Raw genomic sequence first — 22,026 nt, forward strand, 5'->3', positions numbered from 1 at the left:
CTGCCAAGGAACTTCTGCAGGTACAAGGCAAAGGGGCTGCAGGCCAAACAGCTGTTCCCTGTCAGGGTTTGCTCCTCGGCCAAACTCCAGGCAATCAGATGGGCCCCCACATAGTAATCTCTGCTCTGCATGCTTTTCAAATGGAAACCAAGTAGGATCCAAGACTGCTTGAGGTTAGAAGGGATCTGTGAATGTCATCTACTCCAAAGCCACGGCCCCTGGCAAGGACATCTTCAAGTAGATCAGATTGCTCAGAGTGCCATCCAACCTTGAATGTTGCCAGGCTTGGGGCTTCTCCCAGCTCTCTTGGCAGGCTGGGCCAGTGTTCCAGCATTCTCCTCATAAACAGCTTCTTCCTTAGAGCCAATGTGAATTGAGTGTCTTTTAGCTTCAAACCGTTGCCCCTTGTCCTCTTGCAATTGGCCCTGCTAAAAGAGATGTCCCCATCTTTCTTGGAAGGCCCTACAGCTATGGAAAGGTCTCCATGGGGCTTCCTCTTCTAAACAAGCTAAACAAGGCTAAACAAGCACAACTCTCACTGCTGTTCCTTAGAGGAGAATTCCCACCTTCTGGTAATTTCTGTGGCCCTCTTTTGCTCTCGGCTGGTGTATTCAGGTTTACCTGGTAGCAAAGGAACCGAAGTATTGCAATGCCAGGGACGGGGTTTGAGGAACACAATGAAAACAATCCCTGCCAAGCGGTTTTAGATTGGTCTGTGGGAAGGCGGGGGCTGTGGGGGAGCTCACTGGGAGCATCTGAGGGCACCCAGCTTGTCCCTCCTGTCGCACTCTTAGAGGTTTCTGCCAGGCAAACGGGGACAGCTGTGCAGGATTTGTGCCAGCCCCATGTGCTGCCTGGCCCGGTCAAGTAGATGAGAATCGCTGTGGCTTTGCTGCCAGGTCTTGTGGCAGACAAGGAGCTGCTGACCGGGCCACTTCCTTGGCTGAGCCTGCTGTGAAGGAAGATGCCAGCCGGCACAGGATAGGGGGTGCATGCCGAGGCAGACGCTGCTCTTCCTGCAAGCCAGAGCTGAGCACATCTGTGCCCTGCTGCTTGTGTCCTTGCTCCTGGCTTGCTGCTGAAAACCTGCATGTCCAGCGGTTCTGAGAACAACATGTGGGATCAATAATTTTCAGAGCTCTTGGGAGTCTCTTGAGGAATGCCTTATGCCCCAGATCTCTCTTGGTCACTCAAATAGCCCATGTCTAGAGCAAATAGGATCTTGAGTAGGTCTGTTGACTTTCCTAAAAAGAAAAAACCTTTGGACAGCAAGCAGCAATCCCACAGTGATATCAGGACCAAAATCCCAGAGAGTGACGACACCTTGAGGAATGGACTAGTGCAGTTCTGGGCCATGTTTCCTGCAATAGCAGCATCCTGGACATGAAGGCAGATGTGCTGCTGGTGCCCTCAGTCCGATGTCTGTGTATTTCTGGGCACTAGAGGAATCCAGCCTGACCCTGTTCGGAACTCAGTTTGGAAAAGAATGGCTCCTTTTTCCTTTGTCTCTCTTAATTTGGTTTGTTTTGTTTCTTTTTCCCTTTGGGCAGCATCCATTTCTCCAATCAGCGGAGCCTCTCTTAAGCCTCTTCTGACAGGCTGATTGCTGTCATTCCTGCAGCAAGGAAATGCAGGAAGCAAAGGAGATGACAAGGACCACTTCAGCACTTGGAGAACAGAGCCTCTGAGAGCAGGTAGAAATCCTGAGGAGAGAGGGGCCAGGAAACAGGCAGCCATCAGAGCAGGAAAGCATGGTGGCATCTCCTTTTCTCCCAGCTGCTGACACTCCCTCTAACTTTTGGATTAGAACAGCATTGCTGGAGGGCACAAAGTCACTACTGATATGCACTTTTCAGTTGGAGGGTGGTGTGAGGCATGAAGCTTCCACTGATTCTTGGGGGAGATGGCTGGGACTTCATGTGGAAGTGTCTTTCTCCCCTCACCAGGAGCTGGAAGGGCAGCGTTTGGCGGCACAGCAGCTGCTGGCACAAGGGGCAAACCTCCTGGCAGAGGTAGAGAAGGAGCAGGAGAAAAGGCTGCTTGAGATGAAGCAAGAAGTTGCCACCATGCAAGCTGAACAAGAAGAGGTGCGAAGCAGAGCCAGTCAAAAGGCAAAGGCTGTGAAAAGAGAGCTTGTGTGTTGTTTTGGACTGCTCTGCGCTCCTTATGGGCACTGTTTCTCTGGACACTGTCTGTCTGGGTGGCATTGTCCCTTGGTAAACAGTGCTGGTGCCAAGAGGGCAAGGACCGGTCAGGTGAGAGGCTACCAGAGCGCAGGTTTGAGGAAGGCAGCAATGGCGTTGCAGGGCCAGAGAATGGGAAAGCCAGAGCTTTGTCTCAGAAGGTGGGAGCTCCCACAGGAAGCCCCCTGCAGAGCCAGGCTAGAGCTGTGGGAGTGGGCTGCCAGTCAGGCTGCTGAGGAGGTGCCTGAAGCTGCTGAGTACGTCCTGTGCATCCTTTGTCTGATCGAGCAGTGTACTGTGTGGGTGCCTCAGCATGAACTGTAGCACATGTTCCTCCTCACTTGGTGCTGGACAGACATTTGGACTCCCTACAGAAGCCATTGTGGTGCTTGGAAGCTGGCAGGGAGCACTCGGGGCGTTGCTTTTGCCATTGAGGCAAAAGGTGGGAGTGGGTGGGCTTTGCCTGAGCTTCCCTGTGCAGTAAAGACAAAAGCTGGGATTGTTTTGCAAGCAGCAGAAGGCTGCAGCCTAGCCAATGACTCAGTGAAGGTGTGTGTGCTAGTCCAGCCAAACTGATGAGAACACTTGGCTTCCTAGATTCCCTTTAGACTCCTGACTGGTAACCAGTCATTGGAGACAAAATACTTCAGAGAAATTGCTTGGCTGTGGGGCTGGTTTAATGCTGGTGTTGTCTCTATGACTGTTTGTACTTCTGTTATTCCCTCTGCAGGCTGCATGGGCCCCGCCATCTAAATCCCCACGTGTTGTGGTTTGTTTCTAGAATGTTCTGCTTCCCCCATGTTATGGTGTTAATGGTTCTGCCTTTGTTCCCCTCCCTTCCACAGTTACTTGTCAATCTCCCAACCCCTGGGAGATTGGGAATGGGATGGTGAAACGTGCAGGCTAGCTGGCCAGCCCGCCTTCAGCCAAAGGGATGTTGCCGTGCAGGACTTCCACTCCGCAGGAGGAAGAGGCAACTCTCTAGTTAGCGGCAAATTTGGGTTTTTTGAGCCCCCGGAGGGACCAAGTGCACCCAAGGGATCCAGGAATAAGAGAGCCTCGAGTGTGGGGAAACACTGGGTTTTAAAGGGAGTGGGAGGTAGGGGTGGTAACAACACACGAAGAAATCAGAGTCTGGGGAAGGGTGATACATAGGTGACAGACATAAAGGGACAAACTGAGGGAGGGGCCCCGGCCCCTGAACCAATCACCTGACACCCTGGCTAGAAGGTTCTAGAGATGGAGGCAGGAGTGCCAGGTGACTGGCAGGCAGCCGGGGGTGGGGAATTAAAATGATACATCGGTAACTGGGGCAACCGGGGAGGGCTTGGGAGATTGACAAGTAACTGTGGAAAAAGGCAGAACCATTAACACCATAACATGGGGGAGAGAGAACATTCTAGAAACAAACCACAACACCCACTCTAAGAGCTTTTCAAATGAAAACGAAGGAAACGTGCAGCGAAGCAATGGAGGAAGCGGAAGAGATGATCAGGACCACTTCAGGATTACTTTCTGCAATGGCAGCTTGGAGCTGGATTCACAATAATAGTCCTACACACCCTCAAGCCTGTTGGAAGATTCCCTTCCTTGTCAGCCAGGGAATAAGGCTCTACATTCACTTCTGAATTGGCCATTCTTTCTTAAAGATGGAAAGTCCTTCCTAAGGGCATTCTGGTGTGGTTTGGAATTGGGAACAGTCTCCGTTCCTTTATCAGCTCCAACCTACCCTGCCTTTGGAATGCTGCCCATTGGCCAGTTTTTGCCCAGCCGAGGACTTTGGGATGAGGAAGAATATGCAAATGCATTTCCAGCCAAAAGCCAGTGAAGAGCAGGGCAGCCTGTGAGAGACAGTCTGAAGTTCCCCTCATTTGCCTCATGACTGTCTCAAGGACCGACTTTGGGACCCTGAGGAGCCTGATTGGAATCCTGGTCTGCGGTGCTGGATAAAGGCCAGAAATCCTGAGGCCCCTGAGCAGAGTTCTGGCCTGCCAAGCAATTGTTCACAGCTGTGTCTACAGTGACTGCTTCCAGCAGGGCCTGCCAGGGGGCGAGGCGCCCCATGTGCTTGCACCTGCTTGGCGACAATAGCCCAGGAATTTTCCCACCTCTTGGCCCGGTTGGACTTTTCTGGGGTAACCTTTGGTGGTCCAAAGAAGACCCCTCATCTGCTTTTCAACCACCGTGACAGACAGACTGAGATGGAAGAAGCCTCTCTCTCAAGGACTGAGACATGAGAAGCTCCCCCCTCCCAAGGACTGAGACTGAAAGCCCCAACACGGGGGAGCTGTGTGGGGGAGCCGACCTGACCACAGCAAGATATTTGCCTGCAAGTGTGGCCATTGGACCAAGAAGACATTGGTCCTCGCCTACTGCTGAGAACATGGACTACCTGTTACATCTATTCTTTACTGGATCTTTGTCCCCCTCAGCGGTTTCAATAGACTTTCTTCCAGATCTGTTTTCCCCCCCTCAGCAATGGACTATAACAGAATCTTGAGTTAACCAGAACCTTTGAGAGCTTCCCAACATGACTTGGTGAACTCCATCAGCTGGATTACAAGGACTTTGTCTTTCTACGTTTGCTAGCTATATCCCCTCTCTCTCTCTCTCTCTCTCTCTCTCTCTCTCCTCTTTTGTCTTTTTCCTCTCCCTTAATCCCTCTATGGCATTTGCTGTGCTCATTCAATAAAGGTGCATTTGTTTGGATTAATACTGAAATCCCCACTGTGTTGTGTTTTGCACTCTGAGATCAGGAAAACGAACCATCACAGCTCCCTGCTCGCGTGAGCGGATCATGACACAGCCAGAACATCCTGTGCAGATCCAGGCTTTCAGCTGTGCCCATGGATGCTTTTGGTTCCTGCTCGGTGTAGCCGGCACGTCTCCCCTGTGACTGCTCCCGCCTCCCAGGTGGCCGTGGCTAATAGGTATGAGGCTCTGAGAGTGCACCGAAGAAGGCAGGCACGTCTGCTGGCAGTGCAGGAGAGCAGAGAGAAAGTGCCTGGCAGGACCCTGGCCAGCACCCGCTGTACCTGCTCTTTGTCAACAGTACAGGACTGGTGGGTGATGCTGCACTTGAGGTTGTCTGGGGCTCAGCAATGATGGAAAGTCTGTGTGCTTGAGTGGCTTTGTCCCTCTTACTGTGCCTTCTGTTGTCCCTGTGCTCCGCGATGTCTGCCCAGGGCTGTGTAGCTGCGTGGCACAGCTTAAGTGCAGGAGAGCCTCATTTGTTTGCCTTTTGAGATGGCTGCTTGTCATCGATGGAGAGAGACAGGAAGACTGACTCGATGATCAGAATCCGATTTTCTTGTGGGATACAAGCATTTATATACTATTTTAGGGAGACTAGTACTGTGTACTACAATGATTAGGTTGAAGTCACTTACACGAACTTATGCATATAACAGCATCTCTTGCTTGCATTATTTAATAGGATTTTCTTTTTCTGGTAAACCTGTCTAATTAAATCTTCTTGCTATCTAGATCTAATTTTCAAAGTTCCGTTTGCTTTTGCCAAGGCATTTTATCTATCAATTCTCTTATCCTAATAAGGTCCAAAGTACTCTCTGTCTTGTGCACCCCAATATCATATCTCCCTCTTCTGTGTCAACCAAAACCACTCCTTTAATGGTCTTATTAATTAATCTCTGCACACATTGAAGCAAGCAAGGTATCATGATTAATATAATTATTATCAAAATTACCACATACATACCCATCCTAAAAAGAATCTTTTAGTTAAAAACTCCAGCCACTAAAATCTCAGGCTTGATCTTTATAAACTAAAAACATTCCTGCTGGCAGCTGCATTACTGGATTTAGAAAGTCTGCCAGAAGTGTAATTGTACTGAAAGTTTAATTCTTATAGATAGGGTGATAGGGAGAAGCATTTTTAGACTGATTCCTTCCCATGTATTTAAAATGAACACAAAAATCCAATTTCACAGAACCCAGGAATTCTAATCCTTGGGGTTCCACCAATGGTGGTTCATGAGGTTAAGGGATCCAATTTGATGTGATTTGATCTGCTTTCAAAAAAAAAAAAATAGTGTAAAGTTCTGGAGGAGCTATATTCCCCCGTTTTTTTTTGCTTTTTAATAACATGTGTGTTTCTCATGATGAACATAAGAAGGTAACATCAAAGCAAAACAGTATGTAACATAACGATAAACTTTTACTAAGTAAAAATTAATCAGATAATAGATACAATTATAGCACATGAGAAATAGAATGGTGTTTTAAAACAATACATGATCAATTTCTTGAATATTGTACCATTACTTAGAGTCTGTAGTAATCGGCAAGCTTTATTTTTTTAAAGTGAGGGCTTGAAAAATCATTCTCGGGTAAGATTTCTAAGTTCATCTTAAACGGAGGTTTAGCTGTTCTACGTCTAAATTTGGTAAGCCAAAATGACTTGAATATAATTTTCGTGCAGAAAATTTTCTCTACTAGTTAAAGCTAGGACTTGGCTAGGGTCACGGCTTTTAACCAGAAGAGTCTTTTTAATATATTTTAGAAACCTCTTAGTAGTTAGAAAAATAATAGATGTCTTATAAATAGTTCTAGAACAATAAGTGAAGGTTTGAAAAGTAGCTGGTTTTCTCATTTATTGTTAGTTAAATAGTTAGTTAATGGTACCATAGACAAATAGCAAATGAAAAAAGGAATGTTGGTTATAAAAAGACAGCAAATTCACATCACAAAATCAACACCATAATCAGGGTTACCTAATATATCAGTAAAAATGGTCTTAAGAAATTGAGGTTCTATTTCCCTAGACATATATGACATTAAAGCAAAAAAGTAAAAGAAGGCAATAAATAACTCATAACTAATTACAGTCCTAATATGGAATTATTTCTCATTCTTCAGTATTACTTATAAAAAATAAAATAGCAAAAACTGTTCTTATTTCTAGAGCAAAATATCTTATCTTGTAATTTAAAGGAGTAAATTTTGACAAAAATTCATTCAGACTTTATGTCCTTCACTTGTTATAGCAAAGGAATTATGTCTTATAACTCAAACAGGTATACTTCAACAAAACTTAAAATCAACTTCACTAAAACTTAACCTTAATAAAGTATCTCTAAAAGAACTTAAAGTTAACATTGCTGAGACTAAACAAAACTCAATCTTAACAAGAATTAACTTATTTAAACTCTATTATTACAAAAATGTTACTGAAAATTTGTCATATAACGGTTAAACATCAAAGTAAACAACATGCAAGTAAACAACTGTACTGAAAGCTTTACAATAAAATTACCTTGTTAGAACTATGGAGTAAAAAGCAAGCACCTAAAAAAGCCGACAGTGGAATTAAATCTCAAAAAATTACTACAGATAAAGTTCAAGATTGGTCTTGAATGTGAGCTAAAGAATCTTGAATTTATGACTTATCTAATTACTCTCAGTGAACCATGCAGTTTTGCTATGTTATTAATAGGTAAAAAGACACCACCTCTATACCAACACTAGAATTGTTCTAGTAACAACCCTGTTAAAAATCACAGATCACAAGTTAGAAGGTAAATCTCAACACTGGCTGGTGCCAGGCAGGTGGGGCTGCACCCCCTGCAGCAGCTTTTAAAGACTGCTTGTAGGATTGATGTAAGTTTGGCTTCGTAAGAGTAATGGCAGATAAACATTGAAGGCTAAACTAAAAGAGATTTAGTTCTATTGTTCTGAGCAGAAAAAGCTGCCCATTTTTTAAAAGGTTGCAGAGTTCTCAAGTTAAAGCAATTGCTGCCAAGTGTGAGTTGTAGCTATTTCTTGTTAATAATTGCATGTTGTAATCTCCTGTTAACAGTTTCCTTTTTAATAGTGCCTCGAGCCAGCCCGCCGCTGCCCCGGCGGGGGCCCCACCTTTCGGCGTGGGCCCGCCCGTGCCGGGGGTGACCCCGGGGAGCGGGGGGGCGCTCCCGCCTCGGCGCGGGTCGCGGTCGTGCCGGGGGTACCGGCCCGGGTCGCCGTGTCCCGCGGGAGCAGCTGCTGGACGGCTCCCTTAGCCGAGCGTCGCCCTGCTGCTCCCTGGAAGAGGGCACCCAGACGCTGGAGGGGAAGGGACATCGAGTCGGCATTCAAATGACCTCATTTACTGCATGCAACGGGATGGACCCCTCACGAAACAAAGCCAAAAACCCCTAAAACAACGAGCCAACACAAAATTGATGAATCAAAGTGATGACTAGACGTGAGGATAGAATCCAGTGTCCACCAAGGCCTTTTTACCCATCACCCTAATCTCAAAGATGTCAGCTACACACAAGACCTCAAATGTTGAAGTAAAAAGCAGCAGATTTCCTTATGTTGTCTTGAGGATGGAACTTCTAGCTCTAGTCTGCGGATCAGTGGACGAAGTTGCGCTCTTCCTCCTTTTGTGAGTCGCTCCTGGGAACGCTAGTGTTATGAGCATGGACCCACCCAGAGGTTCTCCCCACCAGAGCTGATCAGTTTTAATAAAGGCATCAAGGAGGAGGAAGGTCCCCTGCCTGTGTTTATTTCAATACAGTACTAAACACTGTACCAAAAAATTATTAACAAATACATTGTTAAAAAAAAGGCAAGTAACTGGAAAACTGACCAGGGCTAGGTGTCCTTCAGGGCTTTAGATCTGTACGAACTGTGGCTTTTGATAGCTGGGCTGCTCCTTCCAATACTTCAAAGTGCCTGGGGCACTTCAGCTGGGGACCATTGTGGGGGTGTCGAGTGTCCCAAATGACTCGTGTACAAAATTGAAATGCATCAAAATTCTCCACTCTGTTAAAAAATATTTCCCCCACAAAACCAGGGACACAGACATCACAAAAAGTTTAACTGTGGCAATCAGGCCCTGTTATTTGCACCAAGTGTTGGTTTTCCAGGCTTTCGCTCCTTCCATCCACGCCGGAGAGTCCCCGAGTCGTTAATCGCCGCTCATTGGGCTATTGGCTGCTTCAGATAACAGTCACACCGGCTCCTGTATCAATGAGTCCTGTTAGGAGTGTCTCTGCCTTTCAGAGTCCCATTGCATTGGCATGTTGGACGCTCAGAGGTAATATTTTGTGTCCATAAAATCTGTGGCACCCCTGTGGAACTGAACCCCTCCTCCCTTTATTCATCTATCAGGGGTGCAGGCAGGGGTGCTGCAGGAAAGGCTATAAGTTGAGCTATATTGCTCCCGGCCGGGACTACACAGGGCGGATGGGGGGTCCAAGCCATGATCTTTATTTCCCCAAGGGAATCAGAGTCTATAGCTCCAGGGAGAACAAACAACCCTGTTATCCAGGTGGAAGATCTGCCTATAATCAAAGCATGCATATTCTGTCCTGGAAGTCCGAAAACTCCTGTGGGAAGCAAATGGACAGATGAATCAAGCAATGTTACTGTGTCGGAGGTTGCCAGGTCCATTCCTGCGCTGCCTGGGGTGGCTGGTTGTAAGTCAGCGACAATTGCTCGGCGGGCGAGGGCAGGGCCGATTGGAAGTTCATGGTTGCTCCCAGCTGCTGCGTCGGCAGCGGAATTTGCATCCTCGTGCATCGCCGTCCTGTGCTGCGAGAGAAGTTTCCCTGCAAAGGCTGGCCATTGTGGTGGAACTTGGAGCGACATATATTAGCAAAGCGAGGGCCTTTCCAGCAGCAAGGGCATACACCCGGAGCTTTAGGTTTTTGCGTTTTTGGCAGTTTCTCCAGATTTGCCCATATCTCTCGCAGTCAAAACAAGCCACCTGTTTCCCAGGGGTTAGTTTCACGGTGGCAAAAGCGTTCGCTATGCCTTGCCCCACGGCTTGATATGTGACTGCTGTGGTGTGTTTTAATGTCCCCAAGCGGTGGCACGCTTGTGTCATTTGGAGTAAAGTGGGTTCAGGTTCAGGGGGTAATGATTTTAAAAGCTGCTTACAGTCCAGGTTGGTGTTCTCGACGGCCAGTTTGAGGAGTATAATCTCCCTGGCTTGCTCGCTATTGATTTGTCTCTCCAATGTTTGTGTCAATTTGTCCACAAACTGCAAGTAAGGCTCTTGCGGACCTTGTTTGATATTCATGAAGGACTGTTGCGTAGTTTTGGCATCAGGAACCTTTAGGAATGCCAAGTGAGCTGCCCTAATATCCTGTAGGGCTTCTCTCAGTAAGGTGCCTTGGCCATTAGGCTTGGTATGCGCCCCCTCCCCCACAAGGTGGTCAATAGTTAAGGCAGCCAGGGCTTGGCTTGCATGCCCTGCATACGTTGCAATTAAATTTTCCAGTCCTTTTTTCCATTGCGGCATAAATATAGCATATTGTGTTGGTGTGAGCAACAGATTTGCCAAAAAACTTACCATCGTGAGGAGTCATGAGGTGAGTAGTAAAGCTTGCTCTTAATAAATTACTAAAGTAGGGGGACCCCAGTCCATATTCCTGCGCAGCGGTACGTATGGCGCAGTTCCTTAACTTCCGAGTGATCTAGAGGCTCTCATTGTGGATTTTCCCCCTTCAGGCCGAATTGCACAAGGGCCACAAAGATTTCTGCAGTAGTGTCAAGGTCTCTGTCCTTAAGGGCTTTCCTTTTTATCTGTAACCAATTGTTACACGTATCCAAAGGGAGTAAGCTCGCATCTTTTTCAGGGCCAGGGTTGAAAGAGTCCAGCTCCCCTTCACTGCTAGAGTCAGTGTCTGCTGCATAAGCCATAAGTGTGCGGCGGCTCTGGGATGGCTGGCAGTGTGGCGGTGGGACTGGGGGTGGCGACCGGGCTCTATCCCTGGCACTCGCTGGGGAGGGCATGCAGACGGGAGATGGAGAGTGGGACCTGGGCAGGTTTCAATCCGGCTGGGGCCGTCTCAGGGTAGCCTCACAGGCTGTAGCCTCACAGTCTTCCCCGCAGCCTCCCACTTTTTTTAATTGCGCCCATGACTGCCTTCCAAGCAGGAAGCATTCGGAGCTCTGGCTCGTGGCCAGGCAGTGTCGCGAGGTCATAGAGCTTTACTCCGACCTTGTCCCGGAAGCGGAGACTAAATACAGAAGAAGGGGTAGCGTCGGGGACCATGTGTGACACCCATCATAAAATGACTTAAGGTCGTGCTTTGGGATGGGGGAGCGACGCCTGCCCAGAAGGGCAAGCACGGTTTCATAGACGTCTCTCTCTTTGAACATTTCCTTTCCCATTCCTTTAGTTCCCCTGGCTCACCTGTCAAAGCGCAGCAGACAGGGATTGCAGGCCCAAACGCGGTTCTCTAACCGTCACCATCAGTTCCAGGGGCTCGCCGACTCCCCGCCTGTCAGGCAGATTCATTTCCTCACACAGGGCACCAATTGTCGGCGATGGAGATAGACAGGGAGACTGACTCGGTGATCAGAATCCGATTTTCTTGTGGGATACGAGCACTTATATACTATTTTAGGGAGACTAGTAATGTATACTACAATGATTAGGTTGAAATCACATACACAAACTTATTCCTGTAACAACACCTCGTGCTTACGTTGTTTAATAGGATTTTCTTTTTCTCGTAAACCTGTCTAATTAAATCTTCTTGCTATCTAGATCTAATTTTCAAAGTTCCGTTTGCTTTTGCCAAGGCATTTTATCTATCAATTCTCCTATGCTAATAAGGTCCAAAGTACTCTCTGTCTCATGCACCCCAATATTCCACTGCAGCTTTGGACTGTTCCAAAGGGGTCTACTTGGCGTTTGTCATCTGCAGGCCATTGCAGAGCAGTGGGCCACAGGCTGCTGCCAGAGCTCCAACACAACACAAGTGTGGCAGCCCAAGAATCAGTGCACGGATCTTCCGGATGTTCGGAGACATTCAGTTGCCAGAGAAACAGCAAGCAGGACCAGAGGAGCTTTGCATCTCCCTGCCACAAAACGAGGTCAGCCTGCAAATGGAGTCAGAGCAAAGGTAAGCATGTACCCGCATTCTAAAGAAGGAACTGCAGCCTACAAGAGTCCTGGAAATTTATTCTCTTTGCTTCTTTTGCCCCCTAAATCTCATTGAAGAAGTTAGGCTTTTCAGAACCAGCTAGGATGCCACCTAGAAGAAGCAGACTTGCTTTCAGTCAAAGCTTTTGAGACCAAAAGTCTGGTTTGCTTGGGTTTTCCTTGGATGCCACTTGGGTTGGCGCATTTTCTGAGTTCCCCTGGGATGCCTTGAGCACTGCCTTATGGGCTGGGAGGACATTTTCTGCTGCTTTATGAATGAGGAGAACTTCCCAGGCTTTTCTTTCGCATTAGCTGTACAGAAGGTTGCCTTGCTGGGCACAAGAAAGCCACAGAGCAGCTGCTATTGTGAGGTCAAGGGAGCGGTGCAACAGTGCTGTCAGCCCAGCGTTGTCCCAGTGCGCGCAAGGCCTGGTCATCCAGAGCAGCTCTTCCGCTCGCTCCCTGCAGGAGGATCCTCGTGCGCAAGGAGTTCTCAGCGGATGGCCTGCACCCCGAGAGGAGTCTTGGCTTTCCCTTGGGTGGCATTCAGCGTGCAAACCCACGCAGCACTGCCAAAATGATCAGGCAAGTCTGTGCCATGGTTTGCACTGTCTTTTCTGTTGTCTATTCCGGCTACTACCCGACCCAGCTGACTCGTAAGTAAAGGTTTCTCCTGGGGCTGGCATCGCCCAGCTTTTGCTTCACTCTGCTCTTGATGCCGCACTAGTGACCCAGTTTATTTGGGAACAAAATGGCCATGAAGATGCCACCGCTTTGGTCAATGTCCTGCCAGCAGCATCAGCTAAAAAGGGGGCATCTGTACTGGGTGGCAGGTGCAGAGTATTTGCAGTGCAACCTGCAGCGGTTGCCTTCCCTCCCCGGGAGAGTGCGTGGCAGCGGAGTCCGTCATTTCCTCAGCTTGCTGCTTCAAGCAAGACGAACTGCAAATTGCAGACTCTGAGGAGAGATTTGTAGAAGTACTTCTACCAACTCAGTGGTTCTCTCCAGGAGTGAAGGAAAGCGCCTTTTGCTCCAACATTGCCCCTTAGAGGCCTTGGCTGCGTGACTTGACCCTTTGATGCTGTGCCAAGACTGTGATTCCCTTGGCGATGCAGCACAAACTCCAATGCATGGAGGGTTTGCTGCTGAGCCCAGCAGCTGTTCCTGGGCTGCTTCAGCAGGGAGCTGCCGCAGCCCAGGGGCCCTTTATGGAAGCTTTGCTGGGCTATCATCTTCAGCCAACGAATGGGAATTAGGGCATGCCATTTAAAAGAATAGAAATCTAAAATGCAGGAAAGAGAAGAGGAAAATGCTGCTTGAGCTATTGGGCACAACAGGAGCTCCAACTTTTGAAGAGCAACGGGCATTTCCACCACCGTGTTTCTATTTCTCTCTTGGCAAAAGAGGCCCAAATGTAGACAGAGCCTACTATAGCGCCCTTGTGGTTCTCTTGCTTGCTGTGGGAAAGAGCTGTTGCTCCTGGAGGCACGTTGGCAAAGTGGCTCTGTGTTGGGACTGCCTCGTGCTGTGAAAGTCGCCAGCACGGGCACTTTTCTAAGGGCCTCTGGTAACTTTTGCCTTGCTCGCTGCAGGTCACCTGACACGTGGGTGGAGACAAGCCAGTCCTTTGGTGAGTGGCAAAGGAAGCTGAGAGGTTGCTGGCGTGTGAGAATTGTGCAGCAATTCTGCCAGCTTGGCCTGTTGCAGTTGAGTGTGGAGTGCCAGCGTGGGAGGCTGAAAGAAAGGCCAACTGCCCGGTGGCATCAGCAGTAGCAAAGGGAGCCCTGGCTGTTTGCTGATTTTCCGGTGAAGAGCCTTTCAAGAGACGAAAGGCAAACTGGACGGCTCCAAGGCGTCTTTCTGCTTGTAGCCAGCAGGGAAGCTCAAATGCACAGCAAGATGAAGTAGCACCTCATGCAGCCATCTTCCTCGAGTTTTTGCGACTCAGAGTCCCACGTGTATCAAAGTCTATGATTTCCCCTACTTCTGGGTCCTTTCCCAGCTCAATAGAAAGCAGCTCCTAAGGGATTGGCTTTTGCCCATCTCTCTCACTTCTGTCTGTCTGCAGGGCTCAACAGCTGGCTCAGCAGCTCCTCCAGCTGCCTCTGTCATTGAGGAAGAGGCTGAAGAGGAGCAAAGGAACATCAAGCCTCCAGCTGCTGTCCCTCCACAGCCTGAACACGCAGAGCCGGTAAGTGGCAGCTGAGCTTGGCACTGCCTTTGGTGCAGGGCCAGGCTTCCCATTTTGGAGCAGCCCTTGTTGCTCGTGGCTGAAGATGCTGGGGGCAGTGTGCCTGCCATGACATAGTGCTGCTTGAGGAGGGCCTAAGAAGTGCTGGCCAGTGGGTTCTGAAGTTTGACATTTAAGCTGGGATGCTGAGAGGGCCCGAGAATGTCTCTTGGGATCAGACAAGAGGCAGCATTCCATGATTCCCAGCGTAGGAGTCAGCCCCTTGTGCCCACTGTCAGTGCAGGCTGCCCGTGGTCGGTAAGCAGACGGAGCGGCCCAGAGACGCAGCTGACAGCCTTGCAGGGGATCACACTGGGCCCTGGAAGGGACCTGCCCTCTCCTAATGGACTAATTAGCTTCAGGCTGTGCTTCACTTCCAGCCGGTCAAAGCAGAGTTTGGAGAGGAGAATCCTCGTCAGCCCTGCGTTGTGAAAGGTGGGTGGGTCTGGGCGGGGCTGGAAGGTGGCTCCAAAGGGCCGCTCCCTAAAGGCTGTCATAGAGAGGGGAAATCCGTGAAACAGATCAGAGAAGGGACACGCTGCGGGCTTCTGAGTGGACCGTTGCATGCAAGCTGCAGGGTGATTTCATTGCCCAGGAAAAGACAGGAGGAGGAAAGTAACAAGGCTCTAGGGCCATGCTCTGATGTCTTGCTGGATCTTGGCAGCCTCAGTGATACCTTGTTGCCAGTGTCTAGCAGAAAAGCTGCAATCGTGGAGCATGGAAGTGTCCCTGAGGGGCTGGATCCAAGTAGCCTTTGGGCTTTTCCCAAAGTTGCCTTTGAGAAGGGGACATGGGAAACGCCCTAGCTGGAGAGGCCCGGCGGTGGCTGACAGCACCTTCCCAAGGCCTTGCTTTTGCCGTGCGTTCCACAGGGCATCTGTGCCAGCCACCCTTCTGACGGGCAATCCTTTCTTGTCCCAGCTCAAGACGGGCTCTGCAATTCAACCTGGTGCCGCTGGACCAGCATGGCCTGCAGCAGCCAGCTCGCCCCCCGCTGCTGGCACTTCCTGCAGCAGCGCAGCCCAGCAGCTCGAGATGAGGGAGGAGCAGGGCCTGAAGACACTGAGTACGTCCCGTGCATTTCTTGTCTGCCAGAGCAGTGTGTTGTGTGCGTGTCTGGGTGTAGGCTGCGCCAGAAGTTGCCCCTCGGTCTCAAAGGCACTTAGGCCCCTCAGCAGAAGCTGTTGTTGTGCTTTGAGGCAGTGCGGCAGCGCTCAGGGAGTTCTTGCTGCCTATGAGAGCGGCTGGGCCTGGCTTGGCTCTGCCTAGGCTGCCTACTGTGCCAAAGACAAAAGCTGAGCATTTTCTGCTTCAGCAGAAGGCTGGCACCAAGCAAGTGACTAGGCCCCAGGGAGCTCTTCTGACCCCAGCCGTTTTCTGGCTATCCTTCTTACTCCTACTCTGGATCAAAAACTTTGTGCCCCTGGCAGTGGACCTGGCAGTGATTCTGGACACTTGGATCCCAAGTGCTGTGGGGATGCCCGGAGGCAGACGAGGAGACCAGGACGTCGGTGCAGAGGCCGGGTCTGGCGCTGAGTGCAGAAGGCGGCTGGTCAGGGACAGCCCAGGAGCTGATCCTGCAGCTGCTGCTCCAGCGCTGCTCCACCAGCGTTCCAGCAAGGGCCGCAGGAGCAGGAGACAACGACAGTTGCTATGGCCACAGCCCAACATTCCATCTAGAACCCCAGGGGAGCCATGGGACAGAAAGAGGCATGGGCCGCCTCTGGCCCTTGTACTTCTTCTGCTGCAAGTTTGCTCTGAGAAGCTTCCCATTGGGCCTTTTCTCCTCAGTCGTCTGATGAGACGGGCAAAAGCAGTGCAGGGACAGCCCTGGGTCTTCCCGGTGCTTCTCTGCAAGGTGCCTCCAGCTGAACGTGCCCCTGAGGGGCTGGATCCAAGTAGCCTTTGGGCTTTTCCCAAAGTTGCCTTTGAGAAGGGGACATGGGAAACGCCCTAGCTGGAGAGGCCCGGCGGTGGCTGACAGCACCTTCCCAAGGCCTTGCTTTTGCCCTGCGTTCCACAGGGCATCTGTGCCAGCCACCCTTCTGACGGGCAGTCCTTTCTTGTCCCAGCTCAAGACGGGCTCTGAAATTCAACCTGGTGCCGCTGGACCAGCATGGCCTGCAGCAGCCAGCTCGCCCCCCGCTGCTGGCACTTCCTGCAGCAGCGCAGCCCAGCAGCTCGAGATGAGGGAGGAGCAGGGCCTGAAGACACTGAGTACGTCCCGTGCATTTCTTGTCTGCCAGAGCAGTGTGTTGTGTGCGTGTCTGGGTGTAGGCTGCGCCAGAAGTTGCCCCTCGGTCTCAAAGGCACTTAGGCCCCTCAGCAGAAGCTGTTGTTGTGCTTTGAGGCAGTGCGGCAGCGCTCATGGAGTTCCTGCTGCCTATGAGAGCGGCTGGGCCTGGCTTGGCTCTGCCTAGGCTGCCTACTGTGCCAAAGACAAAAGCCGAGCTTGTTCCTGCTTGAGCAGAAGGCTGGCACCTAGCAAGTGACTAGGCCCCAGGGAGCTCTCTGGCCCCAGCTGTTTTCTGGCTATCCTTCTTACTCCTCCTCCGGCTCAGACACTTTGTGCCCCTGGCAGTGGACCTGCCAGTGATGGTGGGTGTGACTGCAGAGGCTGCAAAGGCCCTTGGTTACCTCTTAGGGCCCCCTTCTTAAGGGCTCATCATTTTGGCTTATCGCATGGGATGCTGCGCTTGAAAGAAATAAAGGCCTTCTTGGAAAGGCCACCTGATGAAAGGTCGAGAAGATGGCCCTCCCACGTGTTGGTCTCAGCCGCTGGAGGCCAAGGGACCACAAAGGGCTCAGAGCTGCCGCCAGTGGGGCTGTCTTTTGGACGCTCTGGGGAGTGGCGTCTCTGTGTGCGAGTGAGCGCCCTGCACTGCTTTTGTCTTTCAGGGAGCATCGCGAGTCTGGGCCAGCCAATGAGCAAATACACGGCATTTGAAGAACTCGGACGAGGGTAAGTGTGACATCGGCTCATTTTACAAAAGTGTGGGCTAGGTCTTTGGCCAGTGCAATATCAAGTGTGAAGTCAGGCAAGGTCCAATCATGGTCAGGCTCTGGCTTGACCTCCTGTTGCCTGCCTGGACTGCTCGGTCAGAGCAATCCAAAGGCCTCATCAAAGACAAGTTGATGCTGGCAGTGTCTTGCTTGCAGCAACGAGGAGCAGGAGCTGGGAAACCCCCTGCCCTGCAGCTTTCTGGCCTGAAAGAGCACCTTGCCATTCAAGAAATGTCAGATTCTCAAGGACAGTCTTCTGACTCTAATTGTTCTCATTTTTTTGACACACACATGCATGCACACCCGCACAAGGAGAGAGTTCCCCCTTAGGTTTGGAAATTGCCTGGCTGGGTGTGGGCCTTGGCGATTTCCAGCAGCCCTTGGTCTTCATGCTGGACCTTAGTGTTCCCTTGGACAGCCTGCCCCGCATGGCAGAGGGCTCACGGGCTGACGTGCTGCTGGCCGGAGAGACGCCGCAGCCAGGCATTTTCTAAGGAAGGCGTCCAGGCAGCCTGGGGAGATCTGCTGCCTGGGCTTGCTTTCACTGCCAAGGGATAAAGGGCTCTTTCTGCTGCTTTGACTTTCTAGGGGGTTTGGAGCTGTTTATAAAGCCCTTGACACCAGCAGCGGACAACAGGTAAAGTGCCAACAGCCCCATGCCATTTTGCAGCTCTGGAGCGCTTTCTCCGCTGCTGTGAGCTCTGCCTGGAGGTTTGGATGGCTGCTCCATGTCTGCAGCAGAGGCTGTTCCTCTGAAGTGCAGTCTAGGCTCAGGGGGCAGAATGCATTTGGGATGGCCTTTGGTGCTTCTGCTAAGCTCTGCTGTCTAGTGACAAGGCACTTTGGCACAGCCCGCTGCCTCATTGCGCCAGCACTCGCTCCGTGCTCCTTGTGATCTCCAGCAGGGTGCGTCTTCTCAAGGTAACGGTCACCAATGTCATTTCAGGTGGCAATCAAGATCATGTCACTCGAGGAGGAGATGTCCGAGGAGCTGGCTGCCAGTGAAATCCTAGCCATGAGGGACAATAGGAATCCCAATATCGTTACCTACTTAGACAGGTTGGCGTATTCTCATGTCAATGTAGCTTTAGCTCGTGCAAGCCAGAAGAGGCGATGCCCTTTGGTCACTGGCAGAGAACGGAGCTGGTGATGATTTCTCTGCTCGTCTCCAGAGCGTGGGAGGAGGTGGAGCTGGTGTTCAATAATCTCTTGTGGCACATGTAGCTTGGAGAGCAGTTGCAAAAACCTGGCTCAGGCCCTGGGGTGACTGAGGCTGTGCCCACTGCTGTCTCTCCATGCCATGGTTTTCTTCTTTCAGCTACTTGGTGGATGTGGAGCTCTGGCTGGCCATGGAGTTCATGGACGGCGGCACCTTGTTTGATGTGCTCAGGGCAGTGTACCTGGAGGAAGGACAGATAGGCGCTGTCTGTCGGGAGGTGAGGGATCCTGCTTGTGCTTCCCCAGGCCTGCCCAGGATGCTGCTTGTCAGCTGGAGGTTAAGGAGAGCTGAGATTTCTTGCTCTCACCTTTCTTTTGCTGCTGCTGCTGCTGCTGCTGCTGCTGTCACAACACACAGGAGAAGAAAGAGCATGGGAAGTGAACTGCCTGCTGGTGTCCCCGCACTCCTCAGGCTCTGTTCTTGCACTCTTCCATCCTGTCTGTCCTCTGGCGCTGGTGCTCGCTCTGTCGCTTGGTTTCACTTGCTTCCTCTTCTCAGCTGTGCCTGGGAATGTTTGCCTGGAGCCTGTCTGTCTGTCCTACATTGCTTGCCACTGGAAGGCAGCATGCAGGTGGCAGAATTTCAAGCTGAGGGCAAAGAGCTGTCCTCAGCTTCAATGGACAGCATTGCAGCCCAGATGGCGAGGGATTCTGGAACAGCTCGAAGGTGCTGCTTCCTCCTCTGCTGCCACTAGGCTTCCCCAAAAATCTTTGCCGTGCCGCCTCCCAGCCAAAGGTGACGTGCTTCCTACCGAAGGCTGGTGGAACTTCTGGGAGACCAGATGCCTTTGCTTGGAAATCTAGAAAAAACTTCCAAGAGTGTTGAAGCAGCAAGCTCTTCTTGGTGACAGCACCATGGTGCTGCACCCTCACTCACAATTCCCTGAGAAAGCCGTCAATCCCGTTGAGCTCTTTCCTTGCTGGTGGGATGAAATCAGATCCTGCACGTTAACTTTCCCTCCCTCCTTTTTCTCTCTCAGTGCCTGCAAGGACTGCATTTCCTTCATTCCCGCCAAGTCATCCATAGGGACATCAAAAGCAGCAACGTTCTTGTGGGCATGGATGGATCTGTCAAGTTGGGTGGGTATCCCTGCTGGGCTGCAGCATTTCCAGCATATGCCTTGCGCTCACATTTTGGTGACTGCCACTTGGGCAGAAGCGCCGCTTGGCCAGTGCGTGAATCGTCAGGGTGTTTTTGAAGTGACCAATGCCTTATTTGCCTGGCTCCAGCCACATGGCAGGAGAGCTCAGCTGCTTTTTCAGCTAGATTCAGCATGGCCTGGTCAGGCTTGGAGTGGGCAATGGTTTTGGCCCCTTTGCCAGTGGTAGCTGGCTTTGACAGGCTTTGTTTTTGTCCTCAGGTGACTTTGGCCTCTGTGCTCAGCTCAGCCCTGAGCGCAGCAAGCGCAGCTCCAGCGTCGGCACTCCCAACTGGATGGCACCGGAGGTGGTGAGAGGAGAAGCCTACGGCCCCAAAGTGGACATCTGGTCCCTGGGGATCGTGGGGCTGGAAATGGTGGAAGGGGAAGCTCCTTACCAGCGGGAAGCCCGTCTCAGGGTAAGGTGCAGCTTAGCAAGAGGGCTCTGTGTGGAGAGAGCTCTGTGTGGCTAGCAAAGGAGCAGGTGGAGTGTCCTCTTGCATCCATGTGCTGTAGGTTTTTGAGCTGATAGAAAGGAACGGGCCCCCAAAACTGCAGCACCCCAGGCACCACTCGGCTCTCCTGCGCGACTTCCTCCGCTGCTGCCTGCAGGCAGACGAGGACAGGCGCTGGTCTGCCCAGGAACTCCTGCAGGTAAGAAAAAGCAAAGGGGCCAAAAGCCCTGGGAGCTGAGGACACCTGCAGGGAGGGATGAGGAGGAGTGTGGGCCACGTGGCACAGACAGCTCCCAGCACAGGAAGGCGCAGGGGGACATGCTGCCCTTGGTGCTCTTTGTGTGTCTTCCTGGAAGCCCGTGAGGATGGGATCCTGGAAAGTAAGAGTTCCTTTCTTTGTTCTTTTTCCTCTGGGCAGCATCCCTTTGTGACCTCAGGCAATCCTGCCTCCAGCCTGGCTGCTCTGATCATCTCAGCCAAGCAAGTGCAGGAAGACTGGAGAGGAGACACCTGTGCCTGAGGAGGTCCTTGTGCCCCGCCAGCCGAGAGGAGGGAAAAGGGGATGTGTCATCTCTCGGCAGAGCTCCAGCCATCCCCCGAGTATTAAGAGGAGCTGTGCCGTAGATAAGAAACGTGATAGTTTTGATATTTGCTCAGTTTAGCTGTTAGGTTTGGTTAGGTTAGGTTTGGTTAGGTTCGGTTAGGTGTGTTGTTAGGTTCAATTTAAAGCTCTGTTGTTCTTCTTTCTCAAAAAGATGAAAGTTTAAAAAAATTAGGAAATATAGGGATCAGCTTTTAAGGACTACAGAATGTGGATAGCTTAGATAATAGAGGATAATTGTTTAGCTTAGAATAGAGTGTTGTTAATTTAGGGAAGCTCTGAGGTATCTTTTAAGTAGAAATGAAAGAATTTTCATAATAAGAATTAAGCTGTGAGAGGAAAAGCTGGGCTGCAGCAGAGCTGGACCCTGCAGGCCCTCCAAGCTGTCAGCCTGGACAGGCCACCTACAGGACAGAGTGATGAAGATGGAGAAGTAGTGAGGGGATACTTTGTTTCAGCCAGAGAGGCAATAAAAGTCTAAAATATCCAGAGTGTTGTAAGACTCCCTTCCTTGCCAGGCTGTAGCTAAGTGGACAGTCCCTTTCAGAGGCCCAAAGAACATAGTGAGGTAGGCAGTTTTGCTTGCCTTAATTGGGAAAAGCAAGTGCAGGAGGACTGGAGAGGAGATGGCTGTGTCTGAGGAGGCCCTTTTGCCCCGCCAGCTGAGAGGAGGGAAAAGGGAATGTATCATCTTTAAGCAGAGCTTCAGCCATCCCTTGAGTTTTCTAAGGAGCTTTGCCATCGATAGGAAATGTGTAGCAGACATCTTTTCACTAAAAATCCTTTCTTTAGGATTTTTCCTTCTGAGAAGCTATGAGTCCTCAGAGACAGAATGTAAGCAATGGTTATCTGCTGCTGTGGAATGCAACAGGTGCACCTGTGATTGGCCCATCTTGGATGTTTATAATTAATGGCCAATCGAGGACTGGGTTATCTCGGACAGAGTCTGAGAGAGCTGCGTTTGTTATCATTCCTTTCTTTTCTATTCTTGGCTTAGTTAGCTTCTGAGAAAACCTGTCCTTCTTTTTCTTTTTAGTATAGTGATAATGTAATATATATATCATAAAATAATTAATCAAGCCTTCTGATCATGGAGTCAACATTCTCGTCTCTTCCCTCATCCAAGAACCCCTGTGAACACGCTCACAGAAATGTAATGATTTGAGGTTTCCTTGGCGAGGCTTTTTTCAGCTAGGACTATAGAGCCTAGAAAGCTTCATTCCTGATGAATTGCTTAGATAAGAGAAGAGTATTGTTGATTTAGGGAAGCTCAGAATTATCCTTGAAGGAGAAATGAAAGAATTGTCCTAAGAA

The 22,026-nt window shown here is 50.4% G+C and overlaps 2 protein-coding genes across 2 annotated transcripts in view; both read left to right on the forward strand.

The window, feature by feature from the left end:
- LOC129047151 (serine/threonine-protein kinase PAK 3-like) overlaps window positions 1–8,200 on the forward strand; it is a 96,454-nt gene extending 88,254 nt beyond the window's left edge. Inside the window, exons 11-13 of the mRNA XM_054518500.1 lie at window positions 1,947–2,087; window positions 5,097–5,245; window positions 8,017–8,200. Of these exons, the coding sequence (XP_054374475.1) occupies window positions 1,947–2,087; window positions 5,097–5,245; window positions 8,017–8,200 (474 nt within the window). The remainder of the gene's footprint in view (window positions 1–1,946; window positions 2,088–5,096; window positions 5,246–8,016) is intronic.
- A 4,443-nt stretch (window positions 8,201–12,643) lies between these two features.
- Window positions 12,644–20,631, forward strand: LOC129047150 (serine/threonine-protein kinase PAK 3-like). The gene is made up of 12 exons (XM_054518499.1): window positions 12,644–12,722; window positions 13,659–13,696; window positions 14,135–14,257; window positions 15,218–15,362; window positions 17,195–17,258; window positions 17,888–17,936; window positions 18,246–18,358; window positions 18,618–18,735; window positions 19,498–19,597; window positions 19,879–20,075; window positions 20,173–20,310; window positions 20,530–20,631. The coding sequence occupies exons 1-12, from the start codon at window positions 12,644–12,646 to the stop codon at window positions 20,629–20,631; spliced, it is 1,266 nt and encodes a 421-aa protein (XP_054374474.1).
- Window positions 20,632–22,026: the final 1,395 nt, after the last annotated feature.

This window comes from Molothrus ater, unplaced genomic scaffold (genome assembly GCF_012460135.2).
Source record: "Molothrus ater isolate BHLD 08-10-18 breed brown headed cowbird unplaced genomic scaffold, BPBGC_Mater_1.1 matUn_MA514, whole genome shotgun sequence".
Taxonomy (NCBI): Eukaryota; Metazoa; Chordata; class Aves; order Passeriformes; family Icteridae; genus Molothrus; species Molothrus ater.